Below are 16,557 nucleotides of genomic sequence, written 5' to 3'. Positions count from 1 at the left end.
TTGTTTGAATAATCTACATGTAATAATTGATTTTTATCTATGACACTAATTTAAATCAAAAATTAAAAAAATTACTTGAAGAGGAATGTATTATAAAATAAAACGAAAGAGGCTAAAATTAAAATGGCGACGTCCATAAAGAAGGAAGTTGAACTGAAAAGATACGTCTGTCAAAAAATCATGCCGAAATTACTTTTATTCGAAGTATTTTTCGTTCTGATACACCTCGGATGTACAGAGGGAGACCTCATCAACACTTCAGAGACTTTTAATACGCCTGGTGCACTTTATGGAAGTTACCTTCAAAATAGTACGGGATACAAAACTGCTGCGTATGCGGTTCAGCGCGCACAAAATCAGGATGGACTGAAAATCCACACCGAGGTCGAGGAGATTGAGAAACATTTCATCCCTGTTTTGGACGAAGATTGTCTACAAATGTTACAGGAATATGCAAGTGTGTCATCACGTGTTGTCTACTGTGCTCTCGCATTTTCCAAGCCAGTGCTATTTTGTGAAACTTGTGTCGACGTATTTATAGAAGCCGAACAAAAATTCAAGGAGATAGAACAGGTGAGAAATAAATACTACATTTTTTAGGAATAGGAAGGATTAGGGCAAGTGAAATTGGTGACTGTTTCAATGCTTGTGCCTGGAGGATATTGTCTATGGTACGGTATAGATATAAGAGCTTGAGTTGTTCTAATTTGTGGGTGCTCCTTTTTCGTCAACATTAAATTATTTAAAAAGTAAAATTGCTTTGAATTTGTTGTATATTTCTCGAGCCATTTCTTGCTTTTTAAATCAACTGTTTCTAGTGTTTGTTATTGACTTGGGTTGCATTTATGTCATTATTTTTAAATTTAAAAACATAGTTAAGACAACATTAAGTTCAATGGCATTTGATTGCGACAATTCCACAATAATATTGTTTGTTCTGCTAATCTATTCTAATCTTTGGTGCATTTATTTTGTAAAAACCTTAATACAAATGTCACTATGTTGGAGATGAACTACATTATGTAATTGTTAATATTACTTGTCTTTAAAAAAAACAATTTAGTTTATTTATTTTACTGTCAAACTAAATTGGTGGGTGTTGTGTGGGTTACTTTTTATTTCAAATAGGGGGTCATTGATAAAGACATGGAGTTCTTCAATGCCGTTGTGTAGATTAAAGTCACCTGGAAGTGGTATTTTTTCAAAATAAAGCTTTTGTCACTAATATATGTGTTTGATGAGTGGAATGTGAATAAACAGTTAACTAAGGTTTTACAAAATCAGTTCTTACGTGTATGTTATTTACAAATTTAAGAGTAGACCCCGACCCGAGAGGGCGCTGTTCGTGACGTCAATCGAGGCAGACTTTGCCTGTAATGCGTAGAGTAAACACAATTGCAAAGTACATGTACGGACCAAGTTGTGAGTTTGTACGTTTAAAAAACAAAAAAAAATTGTTTTTTTCCAGCAATGCCGACCAGGTGTATTGCTGCTGAATGCAGAAAAACACTTTTTGAAACGTACCAACTCACGACTTGGACGTACATGTACTTTGCACGTGTGTTTATTATACGCATTGCAGGTAAAGTCTGCCTCGATTGACGTCACAAAAGGGGTAGGCGGAGTCAGCCCCCCAAACAACTTCATATATTTTTTAAACATACAAATCGTGACAAACAATTACTAAAAGAATTGTTTTATTGTTCGTAAGCATATACTCTTATGTTTGAAAGAACAAAAATTCTATTTCCAGGTGACTTTCAATAAAATGGAATTCTCACTTTACCCTTTTTCTTATATTAAACTTTGTGTCCTCAATCTAGATGTCAACATGTGATGAACCATTGCTGAGATCTGATCGAGTGCAAATACTTAGAGAGACTCATGAGTTTTTAAGAGAACTGTGGGACAAGGGCAGCTGTAAAAGTAAGAATAATTTTTGTCCAGTTTCCCCCCTAGTTGCGATAACGTAACCCTCCTCCTGACAGCGAAGCCGGAGGGTCCAGAGGAGGGTTATGTTATCGCAATTTTTTCCCCCTTCTTATAAGTGTCATTGGATACCCTGTTTGTTTGTTTTTTCATCAGTTATAATTTAATAATTTTATTGTTATGTGCTGATATGTTTACAAAAAAATCAAAAAGTGAAAAAGAGTTAGTTTATATTAATAATCATCATGCATGCAAATGTTCAGGTGATTTATTTGCCAAAGTAAACTGAGAAACTCTGGTGGTTGTGTCCTATGCAGTTTTCTCTTTTTGTCTGAATAATAATGTGATTTGAAAATGCACAATGATTGTAATTTGTTGTCTTATATCATAGACTGCTTCAAAGACATCACCTCCTGTGAGAAGAAAAAACCACCATCCGGGTGCCAAGTGAGAGACGGCGTTGTGGAGTTCCAAAAGCACATCAACGACACACTTGCCTGCTTTGATAAAGCATCAGCTGTAAGTGTCTTGGAGGAGTGAGATTCTCAAAATGATTTTCCAAACCTGCTAGATATCCACATGTTTTTTTTATAATAACACACATGTCTGCAATATCCATGTTTTTATTTTAGAAACACACATGTCTGCGTGTGGGTGTGTGTGGTGGTGATTGACTCACACAATTATTGTACAATTTTTATATGTAGTTTTGTTTGCCTAATACTGTTTATAAGTAAGTCTACTTGTACAAAAGTCGGTTCATAATTTGAACTAATGGTCGTCTTGTATAAAAGATGCAATTATTGAAATGATATTTTCCCTTTATCTTTTGTTAACAGAGTGGTGAGAATGTTTGCATTAATTGTTCTGTTGTTTACCGGAATCTGTGCAAATTCTTCTCCTCCATGGGTGGTGTTGAAGATATCTGCATAGATTGTGTTGAACAGGTAGGCAAGAAACATCTTTTATCTTATTTTACTTTCTCCAAAGAGACAGATAAAAAAGAAATATATTTAAAGACAGTGGACACCTTTGGTAATTGTCAAAGACCAGTCTTCTCACTAGGTATAACTCAACATATGCATAAAATAACAAACCTTGACCAAATTGAGCTCGATTGGTCATCAAAGTTGGGAGATGTCAGAAAAACTGTGTAACAAAAACACCCTTGTCACACGAAGTTGTTAGCTTTCAGATGCTTGATTTCAAGACCTCAAATTCTAAATCTGAGGTCTGGAAATCAAATACGTGGAAAATTACTTCTTACTCAAAAAAGTATGTCACTTCAGAGGGAGCCGTTTCTTAGAATGTTTATACTATCAACCTCTCCACATTACTCTTTACCAAATGAGGTTTCATGCTAATAATTATTTTGAGTAATTACCAATAGTGTCCACTGCCTTTAATACACCTTTTTTTGATTTTCACCAGATGAACAGTACAAGAAAGGTATGGAGTACAATCTATAACTGCACTAATGCAGAGAGAGACATTGTGTCTGTTGTTTCCATCAGCGTGTTTTTCTGCTCGCTGCCTATCTTCTTCTACTTTGGGTCAAAAGTACATACCACAAAAACTGAACTCAAATTGATGAAATGTGAGTATTGGAGAGAAAAATATACCCCATCCACTCTGGTATTGCATTTGCTATCACTTTCAACCCCTTAATTTGTAATTTTACTCATTCAAGTTATTCAACTTGACTAGATGTTTTAGGTTGATCTGAAAGTTTACATACAAGAGTCTGAAAGTACTGACTAACACTCACCACTTCCTTTCCCCCAGCCCATTCCAGCCCATCCCATACCAGCCCAAATGTCTGTTACTTTACAGTTATGCATAATGTTGCAGTTACTTTAACAACTTCACCTTAACCTTTTTCTGTATTATTTCCCAAAAGATGTTGCTCAAAAATGTCAATATTTGAGAAATATTAACTTTCACATAAAAAAGTCACACTACTATTAATATATTTGTCATAGTTATTAACAATTATTAAAAATGATCACATGTTCTTGAATAGTGTGACTCTCAATGATGATGTATCTCTTGATCATGATTTATGCTTTGTCTTAAATCTGCAGTAAATCGAATGAACAAACCCCATGACACGAGGCAGAGCCTTCCAACACTACCAGAACATGGCGAGGACTTCCTTACGGATTACAGAACGTAACTAGAGTCAAAGGAGTTTTATCATTCTAAATTTTGGTGTCATAAGAAAGAGCGATTTATGGGAAACTGGTGTTCTCGCAAATACGTCATTGCACACCTAGAATTAGTTTTACTTTACATAGACACAACGAATTGGTTAACTTAATTTTTTTCTCAAGTTCGCTTTAATTCCACGAACAGTTTATAAAAGCTATTCAATTTTGGCGAAATTGATAACCTATCACTTCTGGCGAAATAAAACTAGGATTTGAAACTGTATATGGTGGAAATACAACCATAACACAAGAGATTTTTGTCAATGTTTCTGTAAACCTTACTTCAGAATGATGAAAAGATTAATATTTATATTTTTATCAGTGTTTTGATGAAATTTAAAGCCATTGGACCCTTTCGGTAAACAGTGTTGTCCATGGCCCACACTTTGTGTACCACAACTTCTATATCAAATAACAAACCTGTGAAAATTTAGGCTCAATCGGTCATCGGAGTCGGGAGAAAACAACGGAAAAACCCACCCTTGTTTCCGCGCGTTTCGCCGTGTCATGACGTGTTTAAAATAAATCCGTAATTCTCGTTAACGAGAATTTATATTGTTTTGCTGTTTTCTCAAAAAGTAAAGCATTTCATGGAATATTATTTCAAGAGAAGTCTTTCACCATTGCCTTCTGTAAACCGTGTAAGTTATTTGTAAATCTGTGAACTTTTATTTTTTTTTCTGAACCGAAAGGGTCCAATGGCTTTAAACCAGATTTTATGTAATAGTTTGCTCCGTTACCATCTCTCATAAATGTGTGCTGTACCCTCTTCAAACATTATTTGCTACGATGCTCTAATGGCAAATTATGAGAATATTTGTACCTGTAAGCTTCAATTTTGAAAGGGCAAGTGCACCAAGGCAATTTCTCCCTACCTGGTATATGGCTCCCTTTGAGGAAATTGTAAGTTTCAACTGGATTATTTCAATGGCACCAAGGCAATGACCAGGGGGTATGGAGGCAATCCCCTGCGGGAATTATCAGGCATGTTTTTATTTAAGTGCAATTAACAGTAATAAAATAACTCGCATCCAAATTTGATCTCTTTGTACATATGTAATTTTGTTTTATTTCACACATTCTTTTACATTGTATATGCAAAATTTACACATTTGTACAGGCTTATAAAATAAACGGTGATTACTGATATGAAAACACAATTGCAAGACAAACTATTGTTATTTATTAACGTGTATTCGCCACCTCTGAAACCTACCCAGTGTTTTAATGGTTGATCTAATTGATTTCTCTTTTAATTCTGATTGCATTTGATTTTTCTCTCATAAGTAGAAACCCATCAATCATTGTATTGGTTACCATGAAAGTGAATCCACTAAATAAACACTCCGTCTTCAGACTGTTGCTACTAACATTGTCATCAGATTACAAGTCTACAAAGTATTATAATGTTGGAACAATTAATTTTGAATGACATTTACCAAACATTCTCGACATTCTCAATTTCTAAAAAATATACACTTGCTGTACATGTACTCTATATACATTTATCTTGTAGAACAAGTTTATTTCAAATTTCGAATTATACTTAATAAGAATGATTCAGTTATTTGTTTCTGAAAGGGAAACAGTGATAAGTTCATACTAGGGACCAGTCTCCAATTGTTATTTTGACAAACTTTGATCAAACCAAGGAAAAGCAACCAATTCATTACTGTTTTCTAGTCGACATTTTGAAGGAACAAAGCATGTTTTCTAGAGATAAATCACAAATATTAATAGAATACTTAGTTCAATATAAAAGGATCTGATCCGTTAAAAGGTCCTTGATGGTGAATATCGAGACTAAAATCACGCTATGTACAAGTTCATTGAATATTCCTTTACAGCACGAAACAGTCAAGATATTAGTAGTGTTTGCGTTTCACTGTTGACCCTTTCTTCCAATCATTTATGCAATCTTGAACTGTAATTGCTTAATCAAAAGTTACCAAATTTATGTTAAAACATTCTCACATCAACAAACTTGCTCGACCTATCTTCTTGGATAAGTTAACAAAATAAAAATACAATACATTAATTTATTAGAAGAGTAAACAGATGACAAAACCTTGCATAGAAAAGTAGAAAACAAGATACTTACAGCATGAATACTAAAACAAAATTATAGTCGGCTTTTTAAAACATGAACATTGGTCACTAACACTTAAGATTAATTACAACATCGTTTTTACATATCCCTTGTCGATAATTGGAACTGCAAAATGTAGATGATATTTTGGTCCCTGTTGAGAGGTAAATGAACCTTGACATGAAATAACACATCTCTGAAGATCAATCAAAGCGCCAAGTACTGATTTGTTCTTTTACTTCAACTAAAAATTGACAAGATACACTTGAACATTTCAATCCACACTGCGCAAGAATCTCAACAATCTCAAAGTTGTAATTTGACAATCAGTCAGACTGGTTGAAAACAAATTTACAGGTTTATCCTTGCTAGAATACTTGGTCAGCAAGAAGCAATCCTGTCTGTTTGACCTTTGACCTCAGCATTGTTCAATTAGCATCTTCTGAGTGTCTGCTCTTTTTCAATCGGGCCTCTAGCCTGAAATAAATGATAAGAACATAAAGGAATTATTAATGATATAAACATAGAAATGGCATCACTTTTCAACCTAAGCAGAGTCTTTCTCAAAGGCTAAATGACAACACAACAGAAACAGTCAGGTGGAATAGATGGATTGCACGTGACGTCATACTCCACCATCTTTGATGAAATGTTCATTTTGTGAAAGGCTATCATTGGCCGAGAGTTATGTGTAGCCCGTATACACATGCACTTTTCAATAATTATTGTTTATCATCAATAATGGCGGTCAATGATGTTAGGTGCAATCCTTCTATTGTTTATAATCGAGTGAAAAGCAAGGAGTAGAGAGGAGACAGACAAATGATACTCATAACAACCTTCTTCAAGAAGGGGGATTTCTACAGATATGAGATGCAACTCACCGATGTCTGCTTTTGTTTTTCCTTTTCTTGTGGCCGTGTGAACTGCGATGTGTCTTGCCCACATGATTTGATGTATTTCCTCCCGCATTATTCATGTGTTTCTCTGCATCACCTTCATTCTTACCATCCATTTCGGATTTGGAGGATGATGCTGAGGCATCTCGACTACTCTGCATCTCATGCAATTCTCCTGGTAAGGAGACAAGTTCAGAAATTACAACAAAATATAATGAAATGAAATACAAAATCTTGGAAGTCACAACTTCAGTATATAAACCAGGAATACAGAACATGTTAATTGGTCATGTGAGTAATATTTGCAAGAAGAAGGTGAAACAAAACAAAACAGCACAAGGATAACAGTTTTAACAATTTTCAACTACAAAGAATATAACAAGCAACAGCTATACATATGTACATAAATTGACCATGTAACTTGTGTCACAAAAGAGCCAGGATAGGCTGCACAGCTCAGTAGAAGCAAACAGATCTGACAATTAATAGAGATTGTGCTGTACAATAAAAAAACCGAAGTTAATATGAATGAAGAAAGGTAGCAAATAACAAAACTTGCTACAATGTAGTTGTAGTTTTTTGGGGGGTATAATTCTTGGTTTTATGTTGCATCTTGCCTGCCAAGAAATGCACTGGAATGCACAAGGTCACTCATTATGTAAACAAGATTAAACAGGCATTGTGCAACAAGTTTGTAAACAAACATTTCAAAAATCTCCTACAAAAAGAAAAAAGAGATCAACATGCAAAAACTAATGAAGAAATTGACTGCAAATAACATGTACACCAATTACAGAGTTATCAATAGAATTGGTAAAACTTGATGGCAAAAAATAAAATGCTACGGAACTCGTCATGCAACAAAACTTTCAAGAAACTAAAAACACAACAGGAAATACTTGAGTCGTCTCACCATCAGTGGGAGTAGAAAGAGAAGAAGTAGATTGGGAAGACGACTGTGATGGTTGAGAGGGTGATGGCTCTATATAAGGGTCACCAAAGGGTTAAAGGTCATGGTTTAATAACTCATTGGATGATGATAAAACTTCTCAATCACACAAGATTAATATAAGTTTATTTTTTATATAGCTCAAGATGTCATTGCTTGTCCTCCTCTTTTAAAGTTATTGACAATGTAAATATAAATGCAATAATGAATCTAGCAATAGTATAGTTATGTAAAGAAGATGTTTGATTGAACTTACTTTTGTCGGGCATTTGCTGTGAATCTGACAAACCGAGGCAGCCCTGTTGGGATTACAAATTAAAATCCAATGAAATAACTCTTAATTTGTTTGTCTCGATAAAACAAAATATTCAAAAGTTAGTTCAAAAATCAATGGCTTTTCTCAAACGAGATACATGATCATTCATGTATTTTGTGTTGACCAAACCATACAATATTACCTCCCTGCGAAAATAAGATAAGTAACATTGTTTTTCCCTGACTGACACTTACATGGGATGTAATGGATGACTTTGAGAAGAGTCTATCAGCTTCTTTGAACTTCCGATTTCTCTTGTCCGTCTTGCTGTTTGTGTTTCTACATCATAATGAAAACAATACATCCTTATGAGATATACACATATCATAACTTATAAATACTATTGTGGATTTCCTGTGCCTCTGACACTTGGCTTCATGGAGCTCAATGCTGTCTGTTTAGCATATTTACACAAACACAATGATTGACCAATTCTAAAAGATAATTGCCAATTCTTTTATCAAAATTCAGTCAAAAATTAAGTTATACTATGGAAAAGGAGATTATCTTTAGTCCTTGTTCTCATTTGATGATAAAATATTGATAATCTGAAGAACGATTATGCAATTTCTTGAGTTGGCCTTACTTATTAGTTAGGTAGCGATCCCATCCTCTAATGATATTACCATAGAGGGCAGTATCTTCAAGGTAACTGCCCTCAAAAGCGTAGATCTGTCTCTCAAGGTTAGCAAGCGTCTCCTGTCAATAAAACAAAACAAATAAAACATAATTAATCAACTCATTACTTTATCTTTAAATTAATTGGGTGATAATAAGCACAAAGAGTTTTGGTGAATCAACGAACGCATTTAAGCATTTAATAAAAAAACAAGGAATTTTAAAATAGAAAAAAAAGTTATGCAAATGATGGACATTTTTATTTTTAATCACACTTTTGTGTTATTTTTGTATAAAAAACTCAATTAATTAGCATCTGATCACCAACAATGTAAATATTGTCAAAACAAACGATTGAGTTTGACATTTAATCATAAATATGAGTTTTTGTCAGTTAATGAAACATTTTATATGAAATTTTCGACAAAACATCCCTTTTCCACCAGCAAGTTGATTTAGTCGCCAACAGAGGGCGCTATAGTAATTTTTATATTACGATCAGATTCTCTACATTTATATTTTTTTTGGTTTTCTTTCCTATTACTTGAACTGATATTACATTTATAACTATAAATAAGTAGGTTTTAAACAACTCTGTCGGCTCATGGTATTGTAATCTTGTAGTAAACTCTGGTGATAACATTTTTATGGAATTTTATGTTCGATTGACGTCACATAATACGCAATTGACGCTGCAAAATCACCCGCCACAATTCCGTACAAAAAGTAACGATTTCACAAGTCAGCGGTGCATAAAGAACTATACAACCACCATTTGAACACAATATAGGTTACAAGTAACACATAGAAATCGGTTCATACCGCAATTTCGGCTCTCCTTTTCACCAATTCGGCTAATTCTGCTCTCGTATCGGTTTGCACCGGCAAAGCTTTGGACGACATTTTGCCCGGGTTCCCGGATGCTGAAGCTCTTACGGTGAAAGCCACTGATTGGTCAATCAAGCAATTTTCTGGGCGGAACTTTTTTTCTAAGCCAATCAGAATCACTTTTACTTCACATGGGCCAAGGCAGAATTTGTCATTTGGACAAGATGGCGGCGCCCATTTCAAAACATTTTACACGTGTGTTAACAAATTGGAGGTAATTTAGCTATTAATTTATCTGCCTGTGTTGATACTTTTATTTTAAATAACGAGTTTAAGCGTGAAACACCTTTGGAGACCAATTTCAGACATATTGGGACTGATTTATTATTTGGGAATGGATTTTGATGTCAATTCACGTTACAATGTAACGTGAATTTACATTCGATTCGTTCGTTTTTCGTTGGTAATTAAATTAAAATTTAATAATAAATGTCCGGAGACTAGAAAATTCATTTATAATATTCATTCAACAACAACAAATGAAATGTGTTTAGTTGGTGTGCAGTGTGGGGTGATTGCAACCAAGAGTTATTGCTTTAATTGTGGCAATACGAGAAGAAGAAAAAATAGTTTTAAATTTAAGCAGTTAAATAAAATTTTAAACTTAATAATAATACCGGTAGGCTACACATTTCTTCTTCTTATTTTTTTTTTCAAGAAGTTCAATTTATTTATATTTTAATTCAAATTATTTTGATATTTAATTCACTGGATTTATTAACTTATTTATATATAATGAAATTTGCTTGCATTTGCAAGCTGTACCTTGTTTGTGGAAAAAACACTCAAGACGCTGTATGTTTACAATTGACTGAGCCTGAGATAGAAGGACTGACTTCCACAAAGATGTTTTTAAAACATGTTATTGTTAACATATAATTTTGATATTGCCTAGTGCCTATGTGTAATCATAATCCTCCATCCTCCTGACAGTCGGACATCTGGAATAATGTCACCAACGGATATATTTGTAATTTGTGGATCCATCAACAGATGAAAAATATATATGACATGTACGAAGGAAACTTCAACTTCTGAAATCAGGTAAAACATTAATAGAGGTGTTATTCTCATTGTAGAGAAAATTTACACCCAGGACATCAGTGTAATGCAACAGAGACTGATGTCCTACCAGGTATAGTTCACATATAAATAGCTTTTTGTTCCTTCATTTAGCAGATTCAGTGTCTTCCAGAGACAAGTCTCAACACAAAACAAGCCAAACAAACCCAAGCGTCGGACAAAGTCAAAAGTACAGCCAAGTCAGCTCACAGAAGTAGAAGTTGAGAAGCCTCTCCAAGAGTTCACATCAGCTTTCGCGGCAACAAAAGAGGTTGTGGAACACCAGCAGCCAGCCAATACTGATCAAGCAACAGAGTATCTGAATAACAAACTGAGAGAAGCTGTCACACCTCTATGGAAACTTTCATATGACAAGCAACTAGACTTGAAACACCTACGGAATTCTAGTGTTCTGTTGAACTTCACTAATGAGCTGATTAAACAAGAAGCTGCAGTTGGCTCAACAGAAACTCTTGATAGAACAAAGAACAATAATGGATTGTGTTGCCATCTGGAGAGAATAAAGTCATCAGTAAGTGATCAATGTTTTCTACAATAATTATTGTACAAAAAACTTTGTCTACATTTAGAACTGACAGCCAAACCCTTTTCCTACTTTAAAGCCATAATTAATAATGTGATGAACATTAGGATTAAAGTGTGAGTCTTTTGATTCAGACTAATATTTTAATTTTATTTGCTCTTTGCAGTTGACTCTTTTTGCAATTTTCTTAGAAATTCGTGTAAAAAAATTATCCTCAAATATAAAGTTATTCTAACAAAGAAAAAATGCAATTATATTAATTTTCTTTACATGACTAATGGAGCTTTAAGAGGGAAGTAATTGAGGGTTAAAAAGATCCCTATAAACCATTTGTGTATGATCAAATTCTTATCATTGGGCTGCATAGGTATCTTCGTCATTTATACACTCTCTTTTTGTATTCTTGTTTTATTTTCTCCAGCCCGTTGTTGATGGCTACCGAAACAAATCAGTATTCAATGTAGGCACCGGTGCAGATGGCAGTAGGAAAACAGTCGGACTATTCATTGGAGAATGGAGAAGTAAAGCTTTCTTCTTATTTTCTCTCTCTTTGTTGTTGCTTGTTTACTTGATTGTTTTTATCATAAAGTTATTGTGTTTTGAGTGCGTCCTAGCATGACTAGGTCTTCAAATGCTAACAGTAATATCAAGGTTATATTTGTTTCAGAAAAAAATGTTGTATGCCTCCCTTCAGGCCCGTGCCAAAACATCAGCCAAGCTCATAAACATGTTGAAAAGGTAAAAATTGATTCAGTAGGATTACAAAATACTTATTTCTCGAAAGGCTTTTGATAAGTTTAATTGTTTAATCAACATTATCATCATCATCCCTATGACTATGTCAACAAAGTTAAAATACCAACTAAATAATCTTGTATTTTACCTTTTTTTTAAGGCTTACAAGCAGTTCCTTTTGCAGTCCCCACTTGATGTGTCCCATAGTTTTGAAGATAGTGGTAACTGGCGAGAGATGGTTGTGCGATCCAACCATGTGGGTGATCTTATGGCTATTGTCAGCTTTGTCCAGAATGAATTAAGTGACATGGAGAAGGAGGATGCCATTCTCTCATTGCAGGATTTCTTTGCTTATGGAGAAGGCAAGGATTGTAGGCTCAGCTCACTCTACTTTCAATCAAGGTTGGTGAAAGCTCGTGATTGATTTTATTTTAGAAGGGAATCTTTATGACCACGATTGAATAGAAATTGTATCGTTGGTAATGATATCATCTGCGAGCAATTCTATTGGTCAAATCCACTGGCTAATGAATTATGCATTAGCCTTAGAGGAGTTGACCAAAGGAATGTTGAGATTTGAGAAATAAGGTTAGGTTTGGCATGTTGATAAAGGCCTTCGTGTCTACTTCTTTGTGTTGGTCTTTTTTTGTGCTGGATGCTCCCAATACCACATATGCCTTGACTACAAGCTATCATGTCATTAGTTATGTAAACCATTACGTGGTGCTTTACAGGAACAGGTCTCATACTTCAAAACAAGCCCCACATACCTTGCAGGAAAACAAAACTGAGTACTTTGATACACCTTAGGGGTGTGATAAAGCGATCTTTAAGAACCAAGTATTATTATTATTAACTCCACAGCACCACCACAACAGCAACCAATGATGAAGCCCCTTATCACCTCCTTCTTGGCAAGAAACACCTCCATGAGACGCTTTTTGACCTACAGTTTCGCATCTCCCCTGATTCCTTCTTCCAAGTCAACACTGCTGCTGCAGAGGTTCTCTATTCCACAGTCATGGACCTCGCCAACCTGGGAGCCAACACAACTGTATTGGATTTATGTTGTGGGACAGGCACCATTGGGCTAGTTATGGCAGATAAGGTTAGAGAGGTTGTGGGGATTGAAGTGATCCAACAGGCAGTAGAGGACGCAAGAATCAATGCTGAGATTAATGGTATGTCATTATAGGATCAGTTGTTTGTTTGTTACTTCAGTGATGCTGTGCTGGCACAGCTGCAGTCGATGACTGTTTCTGCATTCAAAGCAGTCTTCATGTTGTGGTTAATGCTTCAGCTTCTATAGGATTCATTCAAGAATGAATATGTTTCACTGACATAAATGCACCCAAGTTATGAATTAAGATCCAATTAAAGGAACACATTGCCATATGCATTGTATAACAAACGGTTACAAACGCTTTTCAAAGACCAACTCGACCGATCCAAGGCAACGTTTTCCTTTAACAAATTTGTTTTGTCTGATTTGGTTTTATCAGATGATACGATCTTTAAATATCATAATGATTGAATTTTGTCAACTGTACATATCACATTCATGTGCCCATTGATAATACATCAAAGTTATAGAGTGCCTTAATCAGCATAAAAAAATGATTATTGTAATTTTGTTTTTCTTTTTTTTAAACAGCTATATCTAATGCGACATTTGTTTGTGGCTCAGTGGAGGAAGTTTTACCTGACATCCTCCCAACACTAGAGGGCGCTGGTGATCTATTAGTGGTAGCAAATCCAGCCAGAGCTGGACTGCGTAAGTGCATTTATTACTACTGGTATTTCATATTTTTGAGGAATGTTCTGTGACTATTGACATGCAATATTTGTTTTTATATCATTCACACTAGCCATCCAGTAATTATCAATTTTGGACAGGCGACCCTTGACGCCTGTTCCAACAATTAAATCTGTGTAGTGATATGTAATTCTTGTTGATTTTGAAGATTTCTCAATACGTTTACTTTCTCAGGAATTTCAAGAGTTTGTTGTTTTATTTGTTCTTAGATCCGAGAGTAGTGAGAATAATCAGGAATAGTCCATCCATCAAGAGGCTGGTTTATATATGCTGTAAACCAGAGGGAACAGCAGCTAGAAACTTCACAGAGTTAGTATTATTTATAACCATGTCACTGTGCAACTTTTCTAAAGCCCGGTTCATACTTCCTGGGAATGCGAAGGCGTCACACATTCGCAACAGTTGAGCCTTGTTCAACTCCTGCGAAACATTCACTGCGAAAACAGCCGTGTGGCGTTAAAATTCACTGACTTCGCATTTGCAATCGTTTGGAGTATGACCCGGACTTAAATCAACCTTAAGTCTCTACATAGACGGTTCTTTTCCATTTACTCTGTGGTGACAGACACAAAATGAGATTAAATCCTAATTCAGGGTTGTTGGTTGTTTTTTTTCCATTCAACACATGACTTGTTTAACGGACACCAGAAATCAAGCCTTGGAAAAATGCAGTTTAATTTTTAGTTTTGTTTTTTGTTGTATGTTTACATCAATCCTGGTCAGGCAGCATGTGACCTTGTAATATGAACCATCAAAACCTTTGAATTATTATGCTTGCTAATTAGTTCATTTTTTGTTCTGTTTGATGATTGAACTTATCAACAACACAGGGCTTTGTTTAACTCTATTCTTGTCTTTGTACCCCATTTAGTCTATGCTGTCCCCCTACTACCAGACTGTATGGCAATCCATTCACAACCATCAAGGCTGTACCAGTGGACCTCTTCCCACACACCCATCACTGTGAACTTGTTCTCCTCTTTGAAAGGCTATAAGGTAAACACTAAGCAAATAAAGTAAGCATTAATGATAGAACAACTAGTTAATAGTGGAGCATTTCTGCAAACACTAAGCAAATAAAGTAAGCATTAATGATGGAACAACTAGTTAATAGTGGAGCATTTCTGCAAACACTAAGCAAATAAAGTAAGCATTAATGATGGAACAACTAGTTAATAGTGGAGCATTTCTGCAAACACTAAGCAAATAAAGTAAGCATTAATGATGGAACAACTAGTTAATAGTGGAGCATTTCTGCAAACACTAAGCAAATAAAGTAAGCATTAATGATGGAACAACTAGTTAATAGTGGAGCATTTCTGCAAGTTGGCTCCCTACTTATTTCTGTCAATGGTTTGAACTCCATATAGGCTTTAAGAGGATTTCAGATATTGCATTGCTATGGAATTTATGTATCACATTCATATTTATCCAAGTAGAGTTCATGAGTGATGCCAGAAACAGTCTCATTTAATGAGACAATAAATCTCAGAGGAAATAACTGCTCAAAAAAATAGTAGAAGACTACAGTTAAAAAGGCTTAGAGTATGACAAGTTAATATCTGTAATGCTTATCAGTCAGTCTTGATTTGAAGCAAGTCAACTTGTATCTAAGAGGAAGACACGCAAGATCTGCAACAAAAATTCTCTTTCAAATGTTTTTATTTTATCGACATTTATTTACTCTCAATAAATTAACAACTTGAGGATCCATTTCCATAAATTAAATAATCCACATATTAAATAATCCACATGAAGTAGTATTTACATCTGAAGTCATGCACCATATTTACACTTGGTTTTCAGTAAAAATATAATACATCATCTACATCATAGTTGATGTTCTAACTAATACTTACAACAAACAAGTAGTTTTTTCATGCTTGCCCTACCACTAAATTAAAGACTTGAACCATTGGTCAAGTCTGTCTGGACAGGAATCTGTGATAAATGTTTTCTTGATAATGTGATACTTACATTTCAAGAGAATTGGACGAAATTTTTTAATACTCCTTCAATGTTAAAATAAAATGTCTGAAGTAATGTTAAAAAGAATAAAAACTCACCAACTAATTAGTTTGTTTGATTTCTTATACCTACTAGCACTTTTTAAAAAACTTATGTTTTTGTTTGTTTCTTAGTATTACCTTCTACCCAAACCTTTGCGAGGAAAAACTGGCATCAAGTCCAAAGAGACTGGTGCCTTTAAAACTTTGCGTTACTTTTGTTGTAGTTGAGGTCAGGAAACAAGCATGATGAGTAAACTTACTTGTCAATAGCTTGGAAGAAACTTCCGCAAGTGCAGTTTTTAATATTGAATAAATAACTCAAAATAATTTACGCTGTAAAGATACTGTATAAATAAACAAATAAATAAAAGAAGAAATGTAGTACTGAACATGTTATGGAATATCATTTCATTGTTGGGTTAAACCCAAGTAGTTATCTTTGATCCCTGATGCAATTTTTGCATCTTCAAGAAAGTTGGTTAATTAATTGGGT

The 16,557-nt window shown here is 34.6% G+C and overlaps 3 protein-coding genes across 5 annotated transcripts; 2 read left to right on the top strand and 1 right to left on the bottom strand.

Annotated features, from left to right (window-relative positions):
* Positions 1–19: 19 nt before the first annotated feature.
* On the top strand, positions 20–5,463 carry LOC139946908 (osteopetrosis-associated transmembrane protein 1-like). Its single transcript, XM_071944687.1, has 6 exons — positions 20–573; positions 1,824–1,926; positions 2,321–2,448; positions 2,769–2,876; positions 3,361–3,526; positions 4,014–5,463. Exons 1-6 carry the CDS (start codon positions 124–126, stop codon positions 4,103–4,105), a joined length of 1,047 nt encoding a protein of 348 aa, XP_071800788.1. The 5' UTR covers positions 20–123; the 3' UTR covers positions 4,106–5,463.
* LOC139946915 (chromatin modification-related protein MEAF6-like) lies at positions 5,251–9,973 on the bottom strand. Of its 2 annotated transcripts, XM_071944696.1 has the most exons (7): positions 9,833–9,973; positions 8,979–9,091; positions 8,587–8,671; positions 8,333–8,375; positions 8,041–8,109; positions 7,113–7,302; positions 5,251–6,705 (listed from the first exon to the last, which is right to left on the bottom strand). In XM_071944696.1, the coding sequence occupies exons 1-7, from the start codon at positions 9,911–9,913 to the stop codon at positions 6,657–6,659; spliced, it is 630 nt and encodes a 209-aa protein (XP_071800797.1). In that variant the 5' UTR covers positions 9,914–9,973; the 3' UTR covers positions 5,251–6,656. The 2 variants fall into 2 exon arrangements, with proteins under 2 accessions (XP_071800797.1, XP_071800796.1); XM_071944695.1 differs by lacking the exon at positions 8,041–8,109 and having other exon boundaries at positions 5,256–6,705; positions 9,833–9,960.
* Positions 9,974–10,008: 35 nt separating this feature from the next.
* On the top strand, positions 10,009–16,445 carry LOC139946901 (tRNA (uracil-5-)-methyltransferase homolog B-like). 2 transcript variants are annotated; one of them, XM_071944677.1, is made up of 9 exons: positions 10,009–10,112; positions 11,078–11,492; positions 11,926–12,025; positions 12,172–12,242; positions 12,400–12,641; positions 13,104–13,420; positions 13,894–14,013; positions 14,265–14,364; positions 14,927–16,445. In XM_071944677.1, the coding sequence occupies exons 1-9, from the start codon at positions 10,030–10,032 to the stop codon at positions 15,048–15,050; spliced, it is 1,572 nt and encodes a 523-aa protein (XP_071800778.1). In that variant the 5' UTR covers positions 10,009–10,029; the 3' UTR covers positions 15,051–16,445. The 2 variants fall into 2 exon arrangements, with proteins under 2 accessions (XP_071800778.1, XP_071800777.1); XM_071944676.1 differs by having other exon boundaries at positions 10,025–10,112; positions 11,075–11,492.
* The last annotated feature ends 112 nt before the right edge of the window (positions 16,446–16,557 follow it).

Source organism: Asterias amurensis, chromosome 14 (genome assembly GCF_032118995.1).
Source record: "Asterias amurensis chromosome 14, ASM3211899v1".
NCBI lineage: Eukaryota > Metazoa > Echinodermata > Asteroidea > Forcipulatida > Asteriidae > Asterias > Asterias amurensis.
This window is presented reverse-complemented; position numbering and strand designations above follow the sequence as displayed.

Coding starts and splice junctions, on each gene's coding strand:
- LOC139946908 (XM_071944687.1), top strand. CDS start 124: ATGGCGACGTCCATAAAGAAGGAAGTTGAACTGAAAAGATACGTCTGT. Junction 1,927..2,320: donor GGACAAGGGCAGCTGTAAAA/GTAAGAATAATT, acceptor CTTATATCATAG/ACTGCTTCAAAGACATCACC. Junction 2,877..3,360: donor GCATAGATTGTGTTGAACAG/GTAGGCAAGAAA, acceptor GATTTTCACCAG/ATGAACAGTACAAGAAAGGT.
- LOC139946915 (XM_071944696.1), bottom strand. CDS start 9,913: ATGTCGTCCAAAGCTTTGCCGGTGCAAACCGATACGAGAGCAGAATTA. Junction 8,376..8,586: donor AGTCATCCATTACATCCCAT/GTAAGTGTCAGT, acceptor TAATCCCAACAG/GGCTGCCTCGGTTTGTCAGA. Junction 7,303..8,040: donor TCTTTCTACTCCCACTGATG/GTGAGACGACTC, acceptor TCTCCTTACCAG/GAGAATTGCATGAGATGCAG.
- LOC139946901 (XM_071944676.1), top strand. CDS start 10,030: ATGGGCCAAGGCAGAATTTGTCATTTGGACAAGATGGCGGCGCCCATT. Junction 11,493..11,925: donor TGGAGAGAATAAAGTCATCA/GTAAGTGATCAA, acceptor TATTTTCTCCAG/CCCGTTGTTGATGGCTACCG. Junction 12,642..13,103: donor TCACTCTACTTTCAATCAAG/GTTGGTGAAAGC, acceptor TTAACTCCACAG/CACCACCACAACAGCAACCA.